Source organism: Trachurus trachurus (assembly GCF_905171665.1).
Source record: "Trachurus trachurus genome assembly, chromosome: 5".
Classification (NCBI taxonomy): domain Eukaryota; kingdom Metazoa; phylum Chordata; class Actinopteri; order Carangiformes; family Carangidae; genus Trachurus; species Trachurus trachurus.
In genome coordinates this window covers 28,815,724-28,832,876 of record NC_139896.1, presented here as the reverse complement: position 1 = coordinate 28,832,876, position 17,153 = coordinate 28,815,724, and the positions used below count along the sequence as shown (strand labels likewise).

At 41.3% G+C, this 17,153-nt stretch overlaps 2 protein-coding genes and 1 long non-coding RNA gene across 3 annotated transcripts in view; all 3 read left to right on the top strand.

The window, feature by feature from the left end:
- Positions 1 to 197: 197 nt before the first annotated feature.
- LOC310985749 (aminoacylase-1A-like) lies at positions 198 to 13,051 on the top strand. Its single transcript, XM_083971387.1, has 15 exons — positions 198 to 256; positions 632 to 783; positions 2,219 to 2,283; positions 2,390 to 2,494; positions 2,588 to 2,682; positions 2,881 to 2,957; positions 4,169 to 4,258; positions 5,350 to 5,406; positions 5,536 to 5,609; positions 5,697 to 5,746; positions 6,951 to 7,095; positions 7,244 to 7,312; positions 7,400 to 7,479; positions 12,007 to 12,067; positions 12,200 to 13,051. The coding sequence occupies exons 2-15, from the start codon at positions 657 to 659 to the stop codon at positions 12,362 to 12,364; spliced, it is 1,260 nt and encodes a 419-aa protein (XP_083827513.1). The 5' UTR covers positions 198 to 256; positions 632 to 656; the 3' UTR covers positions 12,365 to 13,051.
- Positions 7,494 to 11,998, top strand: LOC310985750. The gene is made up of 3 exons (XR_014595368.1): positions 7,494 to 7,867; positions 7,949 to 8,335; positions 11,197 to 11,998. It is a non-coding gene; the product is annotated as an uncharacterized lncRNA (long non-coding RNA).
- A 1,644-nt stretch (positions 13,052 to 14,695) lies between the features above and the next one.
- LOC310986383 (voltage-dependent calcium channel subunit alpha-2/delta-2-like) overlaps positions 14,696 to 17,153 on the top strand; it is a 48,365-nt gene continuing 45,907 nt past the window's right edge. The window contains exons 1-2 of the mRNA XM_083972244.1: positions 14,696 to 14,892; positions 16,772 to 16,919. The gene's annotated coding sequence lies outside the window, so the exon portion shown is untranslated. The remainder of the gene's footprint in view (positions 14,893 to 16,771; positions 16,920 to 17,153) is intronic.

The following is a 17,153-nucleotide window of genomic DNA, read 5'->3' as shown; positions in this document are numbered from 1 at the left end:
ATCCAAAGAGGGTCTTGTAGTTTGCTTGTCAGACTACAAAAAGATAATGGCAGTCATTGAAAATTTGTCTGTGCAGTGAAATAAATACATAATGATAAAAAAATAAAATAATTCAACATATAAATAAATGTATTATAAATTAAAAGAAAGGCATTAAAATCCAGCGTCCGTACTTTTATTTTGAAGGGCAGGAAGGGCCGTCAGCAGGCATCAGTCAGCTGACACCGTTACCTGACCAGCGAGTTGATCACACAGGGTGAGTACTGTCACAACTCCAGCTAAAAATAATTCAGGAATAAATCAGTGTTGCTCATGTCTGTTTACTAATCAGCCTCAGCTCTAGCCGCTGTAGCTGTAGCCGTAGCCGTAGCGTCAACTAAGCTAAAGGCTAGCTGGCTAGTTTAGCATGAAGTGTTCCCAGCAGCAGCTCTAGGTGCGTTAGCAGGTGACGCTGCCGACAGCTGACCGCGCTGTTACCTAATGGTTGTTAGGACAAAGCTGTTTACAGGAGCTGTGGTGTAAAACGAGACGCGTCTGACCAGTAAAAGTCACATTCATGTCCATGTTGTCCGGACACTGGGACAGTGTGAACGGCTGAGTGTATTTACTGGCCCTGTCCTCGTGTCCTCAGAGGAATACACACACATCACAACACCATGCTGCCTGACAAAGACGGTCCAGGTGCAGGAGGAGGACAGAGCCGTCCCGGGGGAGAGGACGCCTCCGTGAGCCTGTTCAGAGACTACCTCCGTCTCAGGACTGTCCACCCAGAGCCTGACTACGGTGAGACACTTGTCTTAGAACTTAGAAGACTTTATTCTAACAACGAAATTCAGTTTGGCACTTCTCAGGCAATCAATCAGACAGACAATCAATAAAAGACAAATTAGATAATAAAAGGACAAATAACATATGAGAATACCAGCAGATGTTTTAAAAAAAATAAAGTGCAAGCAACACCATGTTAAAATATCACTAATGGAGCTGTGGCAATTATCTTTATGGATAAGTTTACACCTTGATGACTTTAGATTGCATAATACACAGTGTTTAATGCAACTGCTGTTTCACCTTTTGTGATAATATCTTGCAAGACAATAGTAAAATGTTATGCCAATACGTTTTAAACTGACCTCTAGTCAGCCAGCCAGTGTGACATTTATCCGCTCGTATCAATTTGATCATCTTATTTACCAAAGTCCAATTCTTATCTGCATCAGTTAGCATCTGTCTATTTTAGGAGTTCAATTGTGAAACTCATATATTATGTTGATTCATTACACACAGAATGAAATATTTTATATCTTTATTTATTTTAATTGCAATGATTATGGCTTACATTTAATGAAAACCCCAAATTCAGAAAAATAGAATATAGTGAAAAAGTTCACTATTGTAACCAAATGGTGTCACACTTTAATTAGCTGATTAACTCTTAACACCCGCAAAGGTTTCCTGAGCCTTTAAATGGTCTTAGGGTGAATTCCAATTCCTATTTTAACCCTCAATCTCAAAAATGAGCGAGAGGGACACATTTAAGGGCTGTAATAGCCCTCGATTTTGAGATTCTCTGACACCACCCTTGGGAGCAAGGGCTACCCAGAATGCAGTATTTTCTTTGTTAATAGAGATATAAATATTACGAAAACCATTGTATTATCTTAGTTTAGGCCTATTAAATGGATTATTTACCTCATTGTTGCATAACATTTATTTTTTATTTTAAAACATGGACCTGATGGACCTGTCGATGATTTGCGTTTGTGGTTTATAATTAAACTGGCAGGCTTAACAGTGCAAATATAAAAAAATAATAAACTAATGCCAAACCCCCCACAGTCTGAAGACGTATCTGCATTTAAGGGGTGTCCCATTTCTAAGTCACAAAATAGCCCTTAACACTTGGTTTTGAGGGGCTACGCTAAGTTTAAGGGTTGAGATTGAGGGGTTAAGATAGGAATTGGAATTCACCCTTAGTCTGGTTCAGTAGCTCCACTATCGTATTCTACTTCATGGAGATGCACCTATATGAATAAAGCTCCTCTGATCACCTGGTCACCTTGATACACTGACTTGAACAAGAGGCTGAAAAATAGGTTGAAACAGATTCCTTGGATTTGTGCCCTGGTTTGTTGACTTTTTCCAAAGTCCAACAGAACCATGACAACAAACAACAGCGGGGTTATGACCATGTGATATATTGTTTAATCATTTGTAGATGCTGCTCTCCGGTTCCTGGACAGAATAGCAGAGGAGCTTGGGTTACCCATGAAAAAGATTGAGGTACACAGCACACACATGATTGCATGCTATATAAGCAGAGTACAGAAACTCTACGGTATAATACCTGTTCTGAAATGAGACAGTGTTCATGTGTTCCCATCTGTAGGTTTGTCCAGGCAGAGTTGTGTCCATCATGACATGGGAGGGGACCAACCCAAGATTGAAATCCGTCTTGCTCAATTCCCACACAGATGTTGTACCTGTTTTCCAGGTATGGCGCCTGTCTGTGCTCGCAGCGTCAAACACCTGTTATTACCTGTGATACACATGAAAAAAATAGATTTGATATCAATCTCTTCTCCAGGAACATTGGAAATACGATGCTTTCAGTGCTTTCAAAGATGCTGAGGGCAACATTTTTGCCCGGGGAACACAGGACATGAAATGTGTAACTATACAGTGGGTATAAACTGCCTTGACAACTTCTATTAAACAGGATTTGTGCTCTAGTTCTGTAGTGATCTTCACTTCTAATCATGTGCAATGAGAAACACCTGATTTTAAACCCACTCATCCCACCTGTATACTGTCAGTTCAGGTGCCATTTTTCTTTTATTTCCATCACAGCTGTGCTGCATCTCCCTCTGTTCTCTGTAGGTACATCCAGGCAGTCAGACGACTGAAGGCAGAGGGACGGAAACTGATGCGTACTGTCCACTTGATGTTTGTTCCTGGTGAGATATTTCGTCGCTTCCCTCATCCATCCCTAATGTGTAGCCTCAACACTACACGGATGCACCCACACAGGCATTTACATGTCTTTATTAGTCTGCATTGTTTATGATGCTGTTAACAGGTGGTCATTTTTTACCACAGAGAAAAATAAAATAAAGAAAAAAGAGAGAGAGAGAGAGAGAGAGAGAGAGACACACACACACACACAAAAAAAATACATAGAAAGAAAGAACACACAACATGCAGAACACAGCACATCTTGGATTAGAATATTTCATGGTCATTATAAGATGAGTATTATAAACAAAATAGTATACTATAAACAAAAACAGAAAGCAGAAAAAAGAAATTAAGTAGGTAGACATATACAGAATCATATCCTCGTTTGCACTGTGAGGTTGTATACAATAGCCAGTGTCTATGGGCTCACATTTTAAGGTAATTCAGTACTGGGTTCCATGTTTTATCAAACTTCTAATCTCCTCTATCTTCATTGTAGAATCTCAGTTTCTCCAGATGTTTGACAATTCTCTACAACCATAAATTATATGTAGGCACAAAGTAAATTTTCCACACACGTAAAATCAGCTTTTTTGCGATCACCATCCCAAATTGAATTGCTCTTATTTCAAATTTATTGACAGAAGAAAAGACACTTGTGGCCCCCAGTATGGCAACCAGAGGGTTGGGTACCAGATTCTTACCAAAAGCCTCAGAAAAATGCTGAAAAATACACTTCCAAAATGAATGAAGCTTACTACATGCCCATATTTTGTGTATTACCTAAAGCTGGGGACACACTACATGATTTTCACAGTTTACGATTTAGAAAAGATTTGGAGTACACACTAACCCACTGGCTTCAGCACAACAAATCTCTGCCCCAACTTGCCATGTCGACTGTACCGACTGGGCCCAACTCGTGTAGTGGTTTCCCAGCTTATCAAAGACTAAGTCTTTGAGTTTGCATAAGATGCATGTGCTGTTTTTTCTGCTAAACTTAAATGGAAACATCAACACCCTGGCACAAACCAGTGCAGTACCAGTCAGGTGTTGAAATGTAACTACTGGTAGATGAAGATTGGTGACTTATTGCCGTTATACTGTAATTCAAACCTCAATTTTGTTTGGCAAAAGTGCTTTGTATTTGAGAGGAAATTGGCAGCTTTGACCAATGATAAATGCATGTTTTTTTCCCCTCTCTGTCTAGATGAAGAAGTTGGAGGTCACAAGGGAATGGAAACATTTGTTAAGCATCCAGAGTTCCAAAAATTAAACATTGGCTTCGCCCTTGATGAAGGTAAATAAATAACCAAAAGTTACTCAATAAAGACCTGAACACTCACTCCCTCACTAACAGGGAGTGTGAACTATGGCCACACAAGCCATGCAAATCATATCTAAACCTCAAATTCTCAAATCTTTATACCTCCACGGTCTTAGTGGTTATTCCTTCAGACTATGACTTCATCTAACAATGATCATTTGTCATGTTTGGTTTGATGCTGAAAAATATAATAAATGGTTTTTATTTATTTATTTCAGCATTTATTAGAAAAGTGGGAAGACAGGAACAACAGGAAATGAGGGGGAGAGACATTGCTTCCTTCATAATCACCTTTTATAACAGCAATGTCAATATTTGTGTTGTTGTGTGAGGCCACCTGTGAAATCTATTGTAATGAATCCCACCATTACCAGTTGTTCCTGAACCACAGGACAGGAGGGGTGAAAAGATTTGGCTTATTGGTTATTGGGTTATTGGAATTTGTATGATCTAAATTAAGATCTGTAAATCATTTGAATTATTGTCCATGTCTAGGTTATTTTTTTTTTTGCAGTTTCTAAAGTGATTCTGCCTGCACACTTGTTGTGGTGCAGAGTCTGTACTTGACAGAGCGCTCTGACGCATTGCTCACACACAGTGAAGGTACATTAGCTCGCTTTATGTACACAGTTAATGGTTTTGAGGTGCATTTGTTTACCTACCTCAAGTTCTCCATGCTGTCCTCTTCAGCACACCCAGGAACGGCCCCAGTCGTTTTTTCTTGCTTTTCTTTTAAATATTTGAGCAAAAGACCGCTTGCATCACACAGCACTACACTCGCCATAATTGACAGTTTCTTGTCATGCCTCTCTGACGACCTAGAAACTTGCGCAGGGTCGTGGACGATGATTATTCGGGGTAGTGTTGCCAGTCTCCCGAACAAGACACTGCAAGAATTTATGCCACTGAGTGTTTAATCTGACATGATGACCATTGTAAAAGACAAAAAATGGTGTAGTCTGATCCTGGTGTTAGTCGCATATGATGAACCTCTGTTCTTTGGCCCATGGTTTGTCCTTTTTACAGTTCTCTTTCGGTGAGTTTTCTCTGCGTGTGTTCTGTAGGTCTGGCCAACCCTGGCGAAGCGTTCACTGTGTTTTATGGAGAAAGGAACCCCTGGTGTGAGTTAAAAATACACACACAATGCAAGACAACCACACATCTCATCAGATTCCAGGATTTCCACGTTTCATCTTAGTTCCTCTTTAAACTGTAAAGGATAGTAACTTCAGTCTTTTCTACCTCTCTAGGGATCACTGTCCACTGCCCAGGAAGTCCAGGCCATGGGTCTAGGTTTGTGGAGAACACAGCTGCTGAAAAGCTGGTAAGAGTCGGTGTCGTGTAAACAGTTAATAAAACAGTATTAATACAGAGTGTTGTGTCAATGGCCACACTGTCTTTTCCTTTGTAGCGCCAAATCATAAACTCATTCCTGGACTTCAGAGAGAAGGAGAGACACAGGTAAATGCACATATAGGCCATGTACTCTGTATCGTATTATGAAGAAGATTATAGGAGAGTTTGACATTCCGGTTGATTATCTGCTTTTTGCATTTATTTCTTTTCAAATATAAAATCTAAACATTTGATTCCCTCCATTAACTCCCAGTATGACTATTCCCCTTCTTTGTGTGTTTGTGGCTGCTTCGTGATACTAATGTGATTTCATGAGCCACTGTTAGAGTAACAATGCCACGTTTATGTTCAAAGCCGAGTGTAAGCAGCACTGATTTATGGACTACCCCTGTTGTGACAAAAATGTGCCACCTGTGCTCAAACACATATTGGGATATTAAAACAGTGCCATTATTATGCAGGTTGTACTGTAGATGACACTATGTGACAGAGTCTGTTATTGCAAAAAAATCTTGTGAGATCTGGGGTTTTAACTAGTTTAAAGGGATAGTTCAACATTTTGGCAAATTGGCCCATTGCCATAATCCCTGTAGTCATAGCAGTAGGTTCGTTACCTTTAATTGTCGGTGTAAGCTGTTTTTAGAATGGCGGAGCAGCTGATGCGCGTTCTCGTTAGGGGCATATTTTCGGCAAGCAGTCTCTGCATTTGCCTCGAAAACAACTCTTGTCTTGTAACGTTCCGTTATTATCTCATAGCGTGGTGAATGTGCAGGTCACAACTTGTCCATGAGTGCATTTTGCAGTTGTTGGATTGTGTATTTGATGAGGGAAACCAAGAAATCCCATTAGCCTCCATAGCGTAGCTCTGAGCAGCTCACAGCTCTGCTCCGCCATTCTAAAAATAGCTTGCACCGACAATTAAAGGTAACGATCCTACTCCTAAAACTATAGGGATTATGGCAATGAGCCAATTTACCAAAATGTTGAAGTATCCCTTTAACTCTTTAACTGGCCTACCTACTAATTAAAGGAGAATTCCAGTCATTTTTGACCCCTAAATCGTTGTCCTAATGGTCACCCAGTGTTGGGGGGGGGGGGGGGGGGGGGGGGGGGGGGGGGGGAAGCAAAAAAACTTGACTAAAATTGATGCAGGCAAACCGGAGTTACACCATGGCACCATCAATTGTAGTCACGGTTTTTGCTCCCCCCCAACACTGGGTGACCATCAGGAAAACGATTTAGGGGTCAAAAAAAGGGGTAATGGTTTAACTGGAATCGCAATAATTTACACTTTGTGTGTGAATTTCAGGTTAAACACGACTGAGTGTTTCACGCTTGGTGATGTCACCACAGTGAACATGACCATGGTCAAAGGAGGCGTGGCCTACAACGTCATCCCAGCTGAGATGGACGTCAGCTTTGACCTGAGAATACCACCTACAGTAAATCTCCAGGTGTGCAGCTGTGGATGTCTGTATCTGTAGATGGAGTCGGTGCAGCCGTCTCATCTATCGACAGACGTGTCAGTGTTAAATAGCCTCCAGCTCAATGTAAGCTCTACAGTAACTAACACTAACGTCTAAAGTGTTGTTTCCCTGTCAGGAGTTTGAGAGACAGATCAAACAGTGGTGTAAGGAAGCAGGAGAAGATGTCACTTACGAGTTTGCTCAGGTCAGTGCTGACTCAGTACTCTGTTGTGTAGCTGCTGTCGCTTGGTTGCTGTTGTCAGGTTGACTAACTTAGCTCCGTTGTTTGCAGAAACACATGAATCAAAACGTGACATCGACAGAGGAGAATGATCCTTGGTGGAACGCCTTCAATTCAGCCTGCAAGGCAATGTGAGTACAACAGATGCTGTATAAAGTATTTACAAATACTATGGACACAGCAAACTGAAAAAAGAAGTGGAGTAAACCAAAGTATACTGTGACATCTAGAATCATCCACATTGTGTCTAATGCCGCACCAGCTCGACTCCACTCGACACCAGGGGTGGGGGAAAACTGATTCATGTAAGAATCGCGATTCTTATTCTGAATCAATCCGCAAACTTCAAAAAAAAAAGTTTTATTAACTCTTCCTCCATCTCTGCGCGCCCTCACAGGCTTCCGTACAAAGCGTTGTTGTTTAGCTAGTTATGTTGCTGCAAACAACTCTGGCTGTTAAAGGGAAAGTTCAACATTTTGGCAAATTGGCCCATTGCCATAATCCCTATAGTAGGAGTAGGTTCGCTACCTTTAATTGTCGGTCCAAGCTATTTTTAGAACGGCGGAGCAGAGCCGCAAGCTGCTCAGAGCTACGCTACAGAGGCTAATGGGATTTCTTGGTTTTCCTCATCAAATACACAATCCAACAACAATGAGATAATAACGGAACGTTACGAGACGGAGTTGTTTTCAAGGCAAATGAAGAGACTGCTTGCTGGAAAACTGCCCCTAACAGGAACGTGCATCAGCATTGCCAAAATGTTGAACTATCCCTTTAACTGCTAAGAGGGCAAGAATGCTCTAGTGAGTGTCTGTGACTAGGCTTGTGCTGATCAGCAACCCGATCCTCTATTGTCAATTGAGAAGACGATTAGTGGTTTTTTTGTTGTTGTTTTTTTGCCGTTATAAAACACACGCAGGCTGTGCAGCTGATCTGGGCTCAGATGGAGGTGTTAGATCTTCACATTTTGAACTTTTTTTATACAAAGTGCTAGGGGTTTAACCGAATAATCGAATATTCGAATATTCGACTATCAAAACCACTATTCGACGCTGTGCGTGATAGTCGAATATTCGTCTTTTTCTTTTTTTCAAAAGCCCGGTGCTGTAATAAAGCGGTACCGCAGATATGCAGCTGGGGGCATGTGAGACTAGTGCAGTGTGTGTGCGTGCGTGTGCGTGCGTGCGTGTGACGTCAGCACGCAAGGGGCGCCAAGCAGCAGCAGGAGAGAGGAGACTGAAAAAAAGAGAAAGGAGACTGAAAGTAAAATGGCTGAGGCGGCTCTCGATACTCGCCTGCAAGTATCCAAGGTCTGGAAATACTTTACCAAAACAGATAAAACCGTTAGCTGCAATATATGTAAGGCTACTCTAAAGTACCATGGCAGTACGACTACAATGCATAACCATTTGAAGCTACACCCGGCCGGGGCTAGCGGCAGCAGCGGCGACGTTAGCGGCAGCAGCGGCGACTTTAGAGGAGAGAAGCACCAACAACAGACAACAATGAGAGACTTCTCCACACGCCAGATATCCGACCAAAGAAAAAGGAAAATAACAGGTCTGTTGGTGAATTTCATCGTGAAGGATATGCGACCGCTTGCTGCGGTGTCTGGAAATGGCTTTAAGGACATTATCCATTTTTTCGAGCCGGGTTACGTTATCCCGTCCCATAGGACACTGTGGAACAACATCACACACCAGTATGATGAATTGCGAGCGCAATTAGCAACTGAAATGAAAGATCAGAGTGTTTCACTCACCACGGACCTATGGACATCTCCAACTATGGAGGCATACATCACGGTGACAGCGCATTATCTCACCGACACCTGGGAGGTGAAGGCAAAAGTCCTCCGCACCTGCGCCATGCCAGAGCGACACACCGCTGTTAACATTGCTCAGAGACTGACGGACACAATAAGTGAGTGGGGCCTGACGGTGTTCTGCGTTCTACATGACAATGCTAGCAGCATGACACTGGCGATGAGTCTGTGTGAAGATTTCAACCACGACCTCGGCTGCACTGGACACACATTACAGTTGGCGATAAAGGCGGGGCTGGATTTAACTGAAGTGGCAAAAACCACAGATGCGGCGAGGCGCGTGGTCAGCCACTTTCGCCACTCGTCTGTAGCAACCAGTGCTCTGACGCAGCGACAGGCCCAGCTAAATATGAAAGAGAAAAGGCTCCAGAACGACTGTCCCACGCGCTGGAATTCAACCTTTACAATGCTGGAGCGATTTAACGAGCAGCGCATCCCTGTCCAAGCCGTACTCGAAGATGAGACTATTACCAAATCCACCGCCAGAAAAGCCCTGTCAATGAGAGCCTCGCAATGGGAACTAATCCAGCAGCTACTGCCTGTGCTGAGACCGCTGGCAAAGGCAACTACGATCATGTGTGGGGAAATGCACGTCGGGCTCTCATTTATCTACCCCGTTATCCTCAATCTGGTGAATGTGGTGCTGAAAGTTGAAGAGTCGGATGTAACAGCAACTCGCAACTTTAAGAACACGGTACTAAAACAGCTGAAAACCAGGTTCAAGTTGGACACTGATGACGACTTGGCGGGATCTGTTCCCATCATTGCCTGCATCCTGGATCCCAGATTTAAAGATCTCCGATTCCTTCCAGAGAACACCAGAGCGGAGGTTAAAAGCCACCTGATTCAGCTACTGCGAGATGGAGAGACGGAGCAGCCTGTAGCTACAGGTAAATATTATTCATTAATTTGAGAGAGTGAGTGTGTGTGAGAGAGAGAGGGAGTGGGAGAGAGAGAGAGAGAGAGACTGTGGTGTGCTTGCGTATGTGAGGTCACGTCCGTGCTTTAATATATTTGCAAAATTGAAAATAGCTAAACTTAAATTCACTGAAACCCTGGACTCAAACACGACCGGCACTCTGGCTGTGATTTTATTTGCAGGTGCCGATGACGCCACAGCAGACAGTGACGTGGGCAAAATCGGAGAGGAGCCCGGGAGTAAAAAAACAAGACTGCAAAGTGATTACGACGAACTGTTTGGGCCTCACTACACCAGTGGGAAAAAAAGGGCTGGCATCACCTGTCCAGAGGAGGTTGAAGAATATTTCCATCTGCCCCGCATCTCCACCACGAGCAACCCCCTGGAGTGGTGGGCCCGCAAGGAGAAGCAGTTCCCCCGCCTGGCAAAGCTGGCCAGAGTCTACCTGGCGGTCCCCGCTACAAGCACCCCGAGTGAGAGAGTTTTCTCCCTGGCTGGGAACACGATTACCCGTCAGAGAGCAAGTTTGCACCCAGCTCACGTGGATGCCCTTGTTTTCTTGAACGCAAACCAGGAGCGCAAGAATAGGATTATTAAAGAGGAGGACTTTGACGAGAGCGAATAACTGTTAAGCAGGCACAGGCTGCTGGATTACAGTATGTTGCTTTTCTTTTTGCACTTTTCGTTATGATGTTGCACTGTGGTGGTGAGTAGGCTACGTTTTGTTTAACACATTTAAAGCCTATATTTTCTATTAATTCTGAATAACAATTTGGATAAAATGTGTTATTTCAATAAACAACGTCTGTAAACGTTATGCAACCTGTGGACATTTTTACGTTTAATAGCGAGATTGCTACATTTGTTTCACAATTTACATGCAATGTTGATCTTAAATAGGCCTACATTGTGTTTTCATGGTCATTAAGAGAGGCAAACTCCGTGAGGAGGGTTAGGTCTGGCAGCAGCGGTGCCGCATGGATTAAAAACAATAAATAAAAAAAAACAGGCGAATATTCGACTATTAGTCGACTTTTGGGAAGTATTCGACGAATACTAAAATGCAGTATTCGTCAATGCCCTACAAAGTGCAGCTACAGAGAGAGGGCAGCTACAGAGAGAGGAACAGCAGATGCTCCTCTGTGGAGCTGCAGGAGAACTTTTTTTAGCAGCCCCGTTTTTACAGGTGATGCACATCGATCGAGAATCGATACTGAATCGAACCGTGACCCTAAGAATCGGAATTGAATCGAATCGTGAGACACCCAAAGATTCACATCCCTACTCGACTCTACTCGCCCTTTTTGGTTTTCCATTATGTAAAGGTGCCTGGAATCTGGTACCTGGTACCTGGTACTACTTTTTGGTACCACCTCGGCCAAGGTTCCAAAACGGGTAAAGAGATACTAAAAGGTAACGTGAAAACACTGCAGACAAAGGCAGTACTATCTTGCAATGGAAAACGACCTTCAGAATATTACCTGGTACCAAAGCTGAGTGGAGTCGAGCTGGTACCACGTAGTGGAAACGCGACACAAGTTAACACAGGTGCAGTTTATTTGATCAGTTGAGCCATGCTGACTAGTCCTACTCTGATTTCCCAGTAATACAAGTGTATCACTGAGTATGCTGCATGGTTTTTGTAGTCTTTATTTCCTCTCATACAACCCTTTTAATATATTCATTGCATGAATCTTCACACCTTTGCTGCACATTTTCTCACAGCTCCCACCAAGGAGGTGTTCTGACTAGCCTGGCTCCTGTTAGTGATCTGAGGAAAAGCAGATTTTCATCTGTTGGTCGTATCTGACACAGACTACAGCAGTCAAAAGATGTTTTTGGAAAGTGACTATAAATCTGTAAGAGTTTCCTTTGATTGCATTAAGTCAAGTTTGATGTTCACCTTCATTGCAGGAGTATGACTCTGGAGAAAGAGATATTTCCAGCTGCCACAGACAGCCGTTTTATCCGTGCGGTGAGTATAAGTGCTGGAAGAGTTCACAGCAAGAACGAAAGCACCTTCTATGAGTGTTGATTTACTTGTCTTTTTATTCATCTATCATGAAATCTGACATTGTTGGATATTTATATTGATGAATAAATCTAGATGGGCTTCCCTGCTATCGGATTTTCACCAATGAACCGGACACCGATCCTGCTGCACGACCACAACGAGTTCCTGAATGAGCAAGTCTTCCTGAAAGGCATCAGTGTGTACGAGAGGCTCATCCCGGCTCTAGCTGCTGTTCCTGCCTTTCCTGATGAAGCTTAGATAAGCGCTGGTTTTAAGCCCTCTCTAAAACATATATTACTGATGAGCTGAATATTTGACTTGAAAAGATTGCAGAGATTACCAAAGATTAATGATATCATCAAGCCAAACTTGTATTATTGATTTATTTTCTCTTGTTTTTATGATTCTCAGGATATAGGCGCAGTAATCTTTGCATTACTCAGTATTGCAGCAGTTTTTTAACAACATGTAAACATTGTTGATTGAGCGTGCCTGTGTGTTTGCAGTCTTAAAGAAATATCACTTGTTGTGTAAACCATGTTTTTCCATTAGAAAGTGTCAGCTGACATGTGAAATGTGAAGATGACTTTGACCGATAAATACTTCGATCAAATGGCACTTAACCCTTTTTAAATTTAGCTCGATTTTAAAATGATTATTCCAGAGATAGATTTTTATTTAATAAGACTAGTACTGAATAAATATATTTGGTAATTACTTAAATGATCATATTCTCTTTTACATGGGCTAGTGATGTGTATGATGCCACACTGACATGCAATTAAAAAGACCTATGAAAGAGCTATGGAGCAACTTCTCTAAATGTCTAAGGCATTTAACCTATATATACAGTATACATATATATATATACTGTATATATAGTTTTTAAATGTTTAAAACAAAATTAGAATTAAAATGTTAACATTAAAATTTTCAACAACTGTTGTCATTGTTGTTCATTGTTTTATTTTCTTTTTCTCCTTGAAGTAAAGCCTGTGATAAGCCAATGAGAGGAACTTCAATGTAGTATACTGTATTCATATGCCATCTCACTCTGTGTGCTAAAACATTACATTAAAGAGCAGATGGATGACGAATAAATAGGTGATATGTTCCCCAATGAAGGAAAAAAGCGAAATTAGCCCCCTACATGTTTCCCCTTCTTCCAGCTCAGTCCTATTTCACCAATATTTCTGAGATTTTCTAGCCATGCTGCTCTAACCAACCATTTACCTGAAGGACAGGTAATGAAATTTCTAAACATCATCTAAAACAGTTAACCCTGTAAGTGCTTCGAAGTGCAGCCCATTATATCATCTGATAGACTGTCCAGCCTACACACAGTTTAACACAGTTAAATAATGGACTGAAAACACTGAGCTTGATGGAATTCCAGATAGAATTACGCTATGTACTATAAAATTAGCTCAGAGAAATACAATATTTGATGTGCAATATCCTTTTTTTTTTTTTTTTTTTTTTTAAATCAGTGTGAATCTGCCTATTGTTAATATTTTTTTATTTTTACTGGTGTTTGTGCGTTGCACTTTTTAATATATTTAGCACCACATTGAGAGTCTCCGCCTCAATTTCGTTGCATTTGTGTGATGTCAATAAAGATTTTCTGATTTATAAAATAATTTACACTTCAAGTCATACATGGCTTAAAGGGATGGTAAAATCAAATGGTCAAGCCCTTTGATCCAGATTAAGATATATCAGCAAATAGGTGGATTGTCATCACATTTAATAATACCAGTCAAACATTTGGACACAGTCTCTAAACCTTAGACTGGTAACGTTCATGGTCCACAGACAGACAGGTTCCTCCAGCGCTGCCATTAGGCTGATAGATGATCATTCTCACTCCTTTTCAAATATGTACGATAATGCTTTTGTGTTTTTGTTTCCAATTTTTGTTCTTCAGCTTGTTGGAACAAACTGAAATTGTGCCTTATTTTGTTTTACATGTTCAAAATAACTTTGAATTTAATCAAGATGTGGGTTAAAGAAAAACATACATATAATGAATGGCCTATCATCATATTAGTAGCTACAGATAATATCTTGAATTAGCCTATAAAACTGTGCACCATCATCAGGCCACACATCAACATACCCAACATTAGCTTTGTTTGACATTGTTATAAATGTAGGCTACCCCAGAAGAGCAGTGTAGGCTACAGCTGGTAACAAGGCTTTCTGTCCTGTCTCTAACTAGCACTTTAGCAGGTGGCATTTTAAAACTCAATGTAGGCCTATGTTCTGCAGTCAGTGTGTCACTATGTTGCCAGCTATTATGTCCATGCAGAGCGATAGATAGATAGATAGATAGATAGATAGATAGATAGATAGATAGATAGATAGATAGATAGATAGATAGATAGATAGATAGATAGATAGATAGATAGATAGATGTTATATCTATCGCTCTGTGTCCATGTATTCATGGCTGTTTTTCTTCTTCTAGTTTACCTGTGGCAGTAGTGTGGAGGAGGGCGGAGCCTAAAATATGGGGCAAGTGCAGCAGACCGTTGATGACGCATGTTAGATAAATCCATCAGCAAATAGCGCGCGCACAGCGGACACACAAGAATCACATAAGCAGACTTTGTTTACAACCTAGAAGTTATTTAGCCAACGTTAAACACAAGTATTTTTTAAAAGCACACAACTAAAACACATTAAGGGCTTTAAGGCCACAGCGCGGCAAAGTCTGGCGACAGGAAAATGGCGTAGCCCACTCTTTCCAGAAGAAAACAATTCCGTCCTAACATCGACCACAGGTGAGTCTATAGCTAGCTAACACCGTATGGATGATGTCGTCGCTTGCACTGTCCATTGTGGATTTTCTATTGGCTACATTAAGACAACTGAAAGATGATGAGGATGACGATAAGCTTTATTTCAGACACAATAAACAATAATAGCTACGCACTAAAAACACAAACAACAACAACACAAACACTGAGACTTCCAAGCAAAAGCAATGGCAACTTTTGAAAAAGGAAATATAAAAATCACCTCACTTGGCTTCTAAGGAAGACATGCAACAAAATCTAAAAAGGTTCAAAAGCTTGTGTCAAATCGCTTCTGAACTCCAGAAGACATTACTCATTGAATTTCTTCTATCTGAAAAGAAGCAGAGAAAGCAGGAAGCAGGATTTTTGCTCCAAAAAGAAAGGCAATGGCACATTTACTGAAGAAATATCTACATGACAGCATCGAATCGAATTGAATTTCATCTGAAAGCAAAGGCAGAAAAAGGAGCTTTGATGGTGCAAGCTGTTGCTCTGCAAAAGAGATAGGAACTAGAGGCACGGGAGGAGAAATTCTGACAGGCAAGGAACAAGAAGCAACTGGAGCTTGATACACAAATAGCCACGGCTGCTGCAAGACTTCTGTGCTGGAAGGCAAATTGGAGGAGTTCTTATGTGAGCAAGGGATGTAAACTAAAACTAGACTTGGATTCAACCCAGAGGCAAATTAGAGAAAACCCCATCTTTGGACCAGGACTCAGAAGTGTGATGATATCTACGTGATGAACCAAACTTTACACAGTTACAAGTAATGTAGCCTGCAACCAAATCTGATTCAGCTACTCAAGCCTGAATCTCAGAATGTTTTCACAGACTCAACTGTAGTGACACATGACCAGTATAATGTGCATTGGCTTCAATCTATCTGGAATCCAGGTGTGTTGATACCACACATTACATGATGACACATGCAATGTGTGGACTGTGGAATCATGAAAAGACTATACTATATACAGTACTGTGCAAAAGTTTTAGGCAGGTGTGGAAAAAAAGCTGAATGCTTTCAAAGATGGAAGTGTTATTTTTTTTCATCAATTAACAAAATGCAGTGAATGAAGAGACAACAATCCTAAATCAAATCAACATTTGGTGTGACAACCCTTTCCCTTAAAAACAGCATCAATTCTTCTAGGTAGGTACACCTGCACACAGTTTTTGAAGGACCTGGGCCGGTGTTTTTTCCCCAAATATTTTGGAGCTCCTCCGATCCTTCTGTCTCTACATGTAATCCCAGACAGACTGGATGATGGTATTGCATGATGGATAAGCATTCTGACTTAACAGCATTTTTCATGTCTGCCTAAAACTTTTGCACAGTACTGTATAATCACCACAATTCTTGTCCAATAGCAAATGTCAACTATTTTACCACAAACAAACAATGGCATTTGATGGTGACCTATTCTAGTGTTATTGGGCCATTTTCATCACTTTAAATATTTTTTTTATTTCTAGGAGTTGTTACTCACAGTTATACATCACCTACAACATAGGGAGGAAAAAAACATTTAATCAAATATGGGCCAGCTGTGCAGGGAAGATTGTATCATCACTTCAGAGAGGCCATAGCTTTGCTGTGCTATATCTCTTTTTATTTTTATTCAGGGGAAGTACTGTAGCTCTGGATTGTTGAAAATAAAATGGAGAATAAACAAGGATGCAATGAAATGGAGGCAAGAAATAAAAAATGTCTTTTGATTTGCAATGCTGTTTACATGAGCTAAAGGTCGGGCTCCTCTGCAGCTCAGCTCCCTTCGGATTTGTCGTCCAATTAACAGTGTATGGCTCTCCAAGGGGGACTGGCAGGAAGAATGAGCAGCCAGTAATTAGTCTTCTCTCTCCCCAGGACATGACAGCAGTATTAACACATGGGGCCGTCAGGGAGACGACTAAAAGCTGAGCCCACATCCTTCCTCCCAGAGGGGGCAGGAATAGGTGCAGTCATCCTGTTAGGTCAGCTGTCGAGCATCGAAATGTACGGCTGCAGAAAGACCGTGAGTAGTGTTCAAAAGTTTATCAGAGACAAGTTTCCTCTTATTTCAGAAAAGCTTTTCATGGAATTACATATTTATAATGCAACCATTTCCACCATTACATTAGAGCCTGGATTTTCTATATTGTGGCCAGTGTGATTAGTTTATTAGTTTATTATAGATCCCCATTAGTTACTGCCTCAGCAGTGACTATTCTTTCTGGGGTCAATCTGAACATATTCATATAAATATACA